A 4,974-nucleotide genomic window follows, 5' to 3' on the forward strand; every position below is an offset into this window, starting at 1 on the left:
AGGTCCTCGCTCGGCCAGACTTCTAGTACCGTGTCTCAGAGACGATCATCCCAAAGCTCCTCGCCTGCGTCTCCTCCTGAAGCAGCAAGTCCAGCAAAACCAATGCCGAAACAGGCAAAACCGTCACAACAAGATATCAGCGGAACTTCACAGAGGCGACAATCTGCGCAGCGAGGAACCCCGCCCTCCGAGGCATCGTCCCCTGTGAGGTCTAGATCAAGTCTTGTCCGCGACGGTGTCTCCTCCGTTGCAAAGAAGTCCAGCGCGCTCGTCGCCCAGTCGTCGGGAATCTTCAGAACGGGCTCAGCCTTTCGCGGCGCGCGGGTATCGACAGACGTCGTGCAGCCAAGTCCTACTCCTTCAGATGGGATAGGCAGACGGACCAGCTCCAGTCGGGGAGGTGGAGCTCCTGTGAGGACCGCCGAGAGTCGCAGCGGTGTGAAGGTCACGGGTAGCACGACACATCCCTCCAGCTCCGGAACGGTCGGACCCGACAGGGCAGGATCCGGTACGGCGGCACCAACTCTAGCATCACCGCCAGCAGCAGCGACGGCAACCCCAGCAGCAGCAGCAGATAGCGAAGGGGCGCAGTCACCTCCAATGGTAAGGACTCTTCCTCTTGCTTTCCCTCTGCCAATCTGCTTTTACCATTTGATCACATTCATTGTCGCAAAAATGGAGTTGCTGTTTTCCGTTTATGTAACCAGGTGTCCTGCGTAGTGGGCTAACGACATGATACGCGAAATATTTCCTTGACATTTTTTTTTTTTTTGATTGGCATCCCTTACCTTCTACAAAGAGCATGACGTCCTACCGATTCTGTTTCAGACACTGGCCGGTATGCTGGCGGGCAGCACTCTGGCCTCTCTGGCCAGGGACGGCCTCTCCCGACTGGTCCATCCCGCTGCCGCAGCTCCCTCCACCGACTCCGACTCGGGACCGGAGAGAGCCAGTGACTCCACGCGCAGACTCGAGTCGAGACGACGGCCGAGTCAGCAGGTGTCCTGGAGTCAGAGTCGTGCGAGTCAGCAGCCGCAGTCGGCGCCGAGTCGGAGACTCTCACAGACTTCGAGTGGACAGGGTGTCCGACCGGTGATGAGTCAACAGCAGTCGCAGCTGACTCAGCAGCATAGTCGGGAGCTGAGTCAGAGCCCTGCGAGCAGTGCGACTCGGCAGCCAGTGCAGAGCGAGCAGAGGCCGCGACAGAATCAAGATCGGAGGGCAAGTCAAAAGGACATCCAATCTGTCATAAATCAGCCTAAGTCACAAGAAATCCATCCAGAACCGAAAGATTATGGGAAACAAAAGAGTCCTGACGAGGCTTCTTTGGATCCCAAATCGAGTCCTTCTCATTTAGCTTCCTTGAAGGATAAAGCTGAGTCACGGAAGGAGAAAACCGACGTGTCCAAAAAGGAAAACGGTAGCTCGGATGAATTCAAATCACGTGAGTGGCTTTCTCTCATGACGTTTAAACGCCTTTAGTTTAGAGGTTTTAACGTTTAAACGTTTTTTTTTTTGTCTAATGACCGTGTATTTACACCCGCTTTTGATGTATACCTGAACTAATCGAATAACACTTAAAACGTTTAACATGTTGATGCCACATCTCTCTATGCCTTATTTGGTGTAAACAAAAGTCGTTATGTTTACTTTCAACCTTCTCAACCACGGGGCACCGTTTCGCTGTCGTCCCCAGAGACAAACCTGGTCGACCAGTGCACCGTGAGCAGACTGAGATTCTGCGACGGCCGGCTCCCCTACCGGACCACGTCGCTGCCAAACTTCGCCGGCGCCTCCTCCGACCAGGAACTGGTCGATAATCTCGTCTTCTTTGAGGTCAGCTATGGGGAGATGGTGTTGAAAGCTTCAACCTCACCCGTTTATCAGCTGCACAGGAAGGTGTGCTTTTTTTTTCTTCTAACAATGCGATAAGGTGATAGCCTGATAGGTACAATTTTTGTTTTGCATCTTTGCCTAATTCTCATGTCATATAGGTGTCTATTGGTTTGGTATCGATAAAATGTTTGGCATTTCAGAACGATATAGTTCAAGTCCTTGTATTCTATGCTCGTTATGGTTTCGCTGAAATATGTGTTTGGCTTATTATTGACGTTTCGGTGGTGTTTTCTAGGCGATTTCGGAGAGCGGCTGCAGTCCGTTGGTAGCCGAGTACGTGTGTGCCGCCATGGAGCCCCAGTGTGTCAGCCGGCCGACGCCGCACGTCCTGCCGCCGTGCCGACACTTCTGCCAAGGTTAGATCGTGATCGGAACGTGTGTTCTGGATAGAATAATGTCAGCCGGCTAATCTGACGTAAGTTTCGAACCATAAGATAAACTAGCTTGCGCATTTTATCTGAAGAGCATGGTATCTACTATCTTCTACATACGCATTCATGTCCCCTAAACACTTACCACTATAATACAGAAATAAAAATATGCATTTCTCGTTCAGGTCAATTACAGAAGACAGATACGAGTACATACATCGGTACCTACTACCTACCGATTAACTATTGGTTACCGCCACCTGACCTCGATCACCGCTCCTCTATACCTTCGGACAGACATAGTGTCCAGCTGCGGCGCTGCGATCCCTTCCAGTCTGAGCAGGAATCGCGCCTTCAACTGCAGTCTGATGCCAGACTCCACCGACCCGAGCGTCTGCTACTCATCAGCCGCAGGTAATTGTGGTGTTATGAACTCAGTAGATGACAGCGTGACGCGTCATGGATTGTTCAATAATTAAGTCGTTAACTTTTATTATATTTATGCTACAACTATGTGTAAACATAAAGTTTATTTCACTTTTGTTGATTTTCTCACGTTAACGAACACTTATTTTGACGCCCTTCTGCAGACGGTTGCGTGCTCTCCGAGTTCGCGTGCGCCGACCAGACGTCCTGTCTGCCGGCCGAGTGGCGGTGTGACGGTACGCCGCAGTGTGACGACGACAGTGACGAGCTCGGCTGTGACGGCTGCTCGCCGCTCCAGTACAGGTGCGAGACCAGAGCGTGACGGTCGTGAGAGTGGCTGTCGTAGGCGGCGCTCGGTTCATGGCTTGAATGTCTTTCTAAATGCCAAATAAACGCGGCGGGGGGGGGGGGTTAATCACTAGCTTAAAGCAGCTTTGCAGTCTGTGACGTCAGTATGCGTGTCTGTGGGTCTATCAGACGCCATGTTGTGTCTATGGCGCCAGTCTAAGTCTGTGAAGTCAGTCTGTGTGTCTCCGACCTCAGTCTGTGTCACAGATGTCGTCCGGTCGGAGACTCTGGACTGTTCTCAGCTCTGTGACGTCAGTATGTGTGTATGTGTCACAGATGTCGGCCGGCCGGCGGCTGTGTGGATCGGACCCAGCTCTGTGACGGATTTGCCGACTGCACAGAAGGCGACGACGAGCGAGACTGCCTCCAAAAAGGTGCCATAAATGGAAACACTATATGTTACACAAATTTGTCCAATGATTTAGGTAATCAGTTGAGTTAAAAAATACGATGATGCTCGCACTACCTCAAACGACTTTCAGGACATAGGCGGCGGAACGGGGAGGGCACCGGGGCACCGTGCCCCCCTTTGATTTTGGCATTTTAACATTAGCCCTATGGGCGTTGCATGGAAAGAATGGGACCAAAAGTCGGCAGTGCCCCCCCCCCCCCCTTAATTGAAGGTGTTCCGCCGGTACTGCTTCAGGAGAAGGTAAGCTAAAAATAATAGGCGCGCTATCTATCGCTCTTTTTTGCATCGTCTTTATCAAAGGTGTCAAAATGGCGGGCTTTTAATTATTTTAATAAGCTTCTTCTATACCAGTTATTAACGTATTTTTATCGTGGTTCAGTACTCAGGTAAACAATTGCATTCGCAACTCTTAGCATACCTAATTCAAATCCATTCGTGTTATTTCAGACAAGGAGTTTGCGTCAGCCTCCTCATCAGCAGAGCACCAGACGTGACGCTGTGACCTGCCGTGACCTGACCTGACCTGCCATTACCCCGCGAGGACCTGCACGTGACGGGACCTATCGTGACTTACGGTGGCCTACCGGGTCTTTTATGACGTTTTGTTATCCCCGTGAGCCTCTCTAACATGTTTGTAGCTTTTCGTGTATGGTCAATCGTAGGATATTTTTGTTTTGTTGTTACTTGTTAAGTATGTACCTATACTTGTTGCGTCCGTCATGACTTTGCAATACACCCATGCTTTTTTACGTTTTAAGATTTACAGTGTTCCTGTACGACTTGCTTCACCATAACTAGTCACCTTCTGTATAAGGTATAGTCACCTTCTGACTGTGTTTTTTCGCTAGTATACAGGGTGATTTTTTTTAACTGTTAAAAAGTAAACGTCAATGGTGGTCCCTAAATCGAAAAATCTTGTGCAAAAAAGCAATGCACGTGATAGATAAATCTGGGACATTTTGTATGGTGTCATGATTTGTCCATTTTAACCCTCGCCCGCACATGCCATTTTCCCATCCTAGAACGCACATGGGGGGGGGGGTGGTTGCCACCCCCCCCGCGCCATTTCGTTCCTGTTGGAGATAGAGCTTAGCGGTAAAGACCAAAAAGATTCTTTGGGAAGAGACGAATCCAATGATACCCAGTTTTAAATTATGACGTTTTACAAAAGTCTGCAAAGCGGTCAAATTACCCCGCTAGCAGATTTAGTAGGCCGGTATGGGGTGGGGCAACTTGGCCGGTGTTAATTTGAGGCCTGGATTTTATGTTACAGGCGAGTCAGCTTCAACGTCTGCAATGACGTGTGTCCTATATACACATTCTATTTCCGGTTGATTCGGTGTCGGACTTATATTCGAATGGCTTTGAGTTTGACTCAGGTGTTGGCAGTGATTTTCTAAGGTTGCACTAATTGCTTATATGCCTGCTTTGTCATATTATCAGAGAGTATAGTCGATGAAAACACTGAAATAAATTCATAAAATACATATATTTGCTGTAAAAGAAATCAGGTGCAGATTT

The 4,974-nt window shown here is 49.4% G+C and overlaps 1 protein-coding gene across 1 annotated transcript; it reads left to right on the forward strand.

Moving 5' to 3' along the window:
• The first annotated feature begins 1,514 nt into the window (after positions 1-1,514).
• Positions 1,515-4,328, forward strand: LOC122374711 (low-density lipoprotein receptor-like). Its single transcript, XM_043353631.1, has 6 exons — positions 1,515-1,836; positions 2,132-2,252; positions 2,565-2,681; positions 2,858-2,996; positions 3,318-3,415; positions 3,901-4,328. The coding sequence occupies exons 2-6, from the start codon at positions 2,186-2,188 to the stop codon at positions 3,945-3,947; spliced, it is 468 nt and encodes a 155-aa protein (XP_043209566.1). The 5' UTR covers positions 1,515-1,836; positions 2,132-2,185; the 3' UTR covers positions 3,948-4,328.
• Positions 4,329-4,974: the final 646 nt, after the last annotated feature.

This window comes from Amphibalanus amphitrite, unplaced genomic scaffold, assembly GCF_019059575.1.
Source record: "Amphibalanus amphitrite isolate SeventyFive unplaced genomic scaffold, NRLGWU_Aamphi_draft 001698F_arrow, whole genome shotgun sequence".
In the NCBI taxonomy this organism is placed as follows: domain Eukaryota; kingdom Metazoa; phylum Arthropoda; class Thecostraca; order Balanomorpha; family Balanidae; genus Amphibalanus; species Amphibalanus amphitrite.

Excerpts from the sequence above, each read along its gene's own strand:
- LOC122374711 (XM_043353631.1), top strand. The coding sequence starts at position 2,186 with ATGGAGCCCCAGTGTGTCAGCCGGCCGACGCCGCACGTCCTGCCGCCG. Across the intron at positions 2,682-2,857 it reads CTGCTACTCATCAGCCGCAG|ACGGTTGCGTGCTCTCCGAG; the intron begins GTAATTGTGGTG and ends GCCCTTCTGCAG. Across the intron at positions 2,997-3,317 it reads TGCTCGCCGCTCCAGTACAG|ATGTCGGCCGGCCGGCGGCT; the intron begins GTGCGAGACCAG and ends TATGTGTCACAG.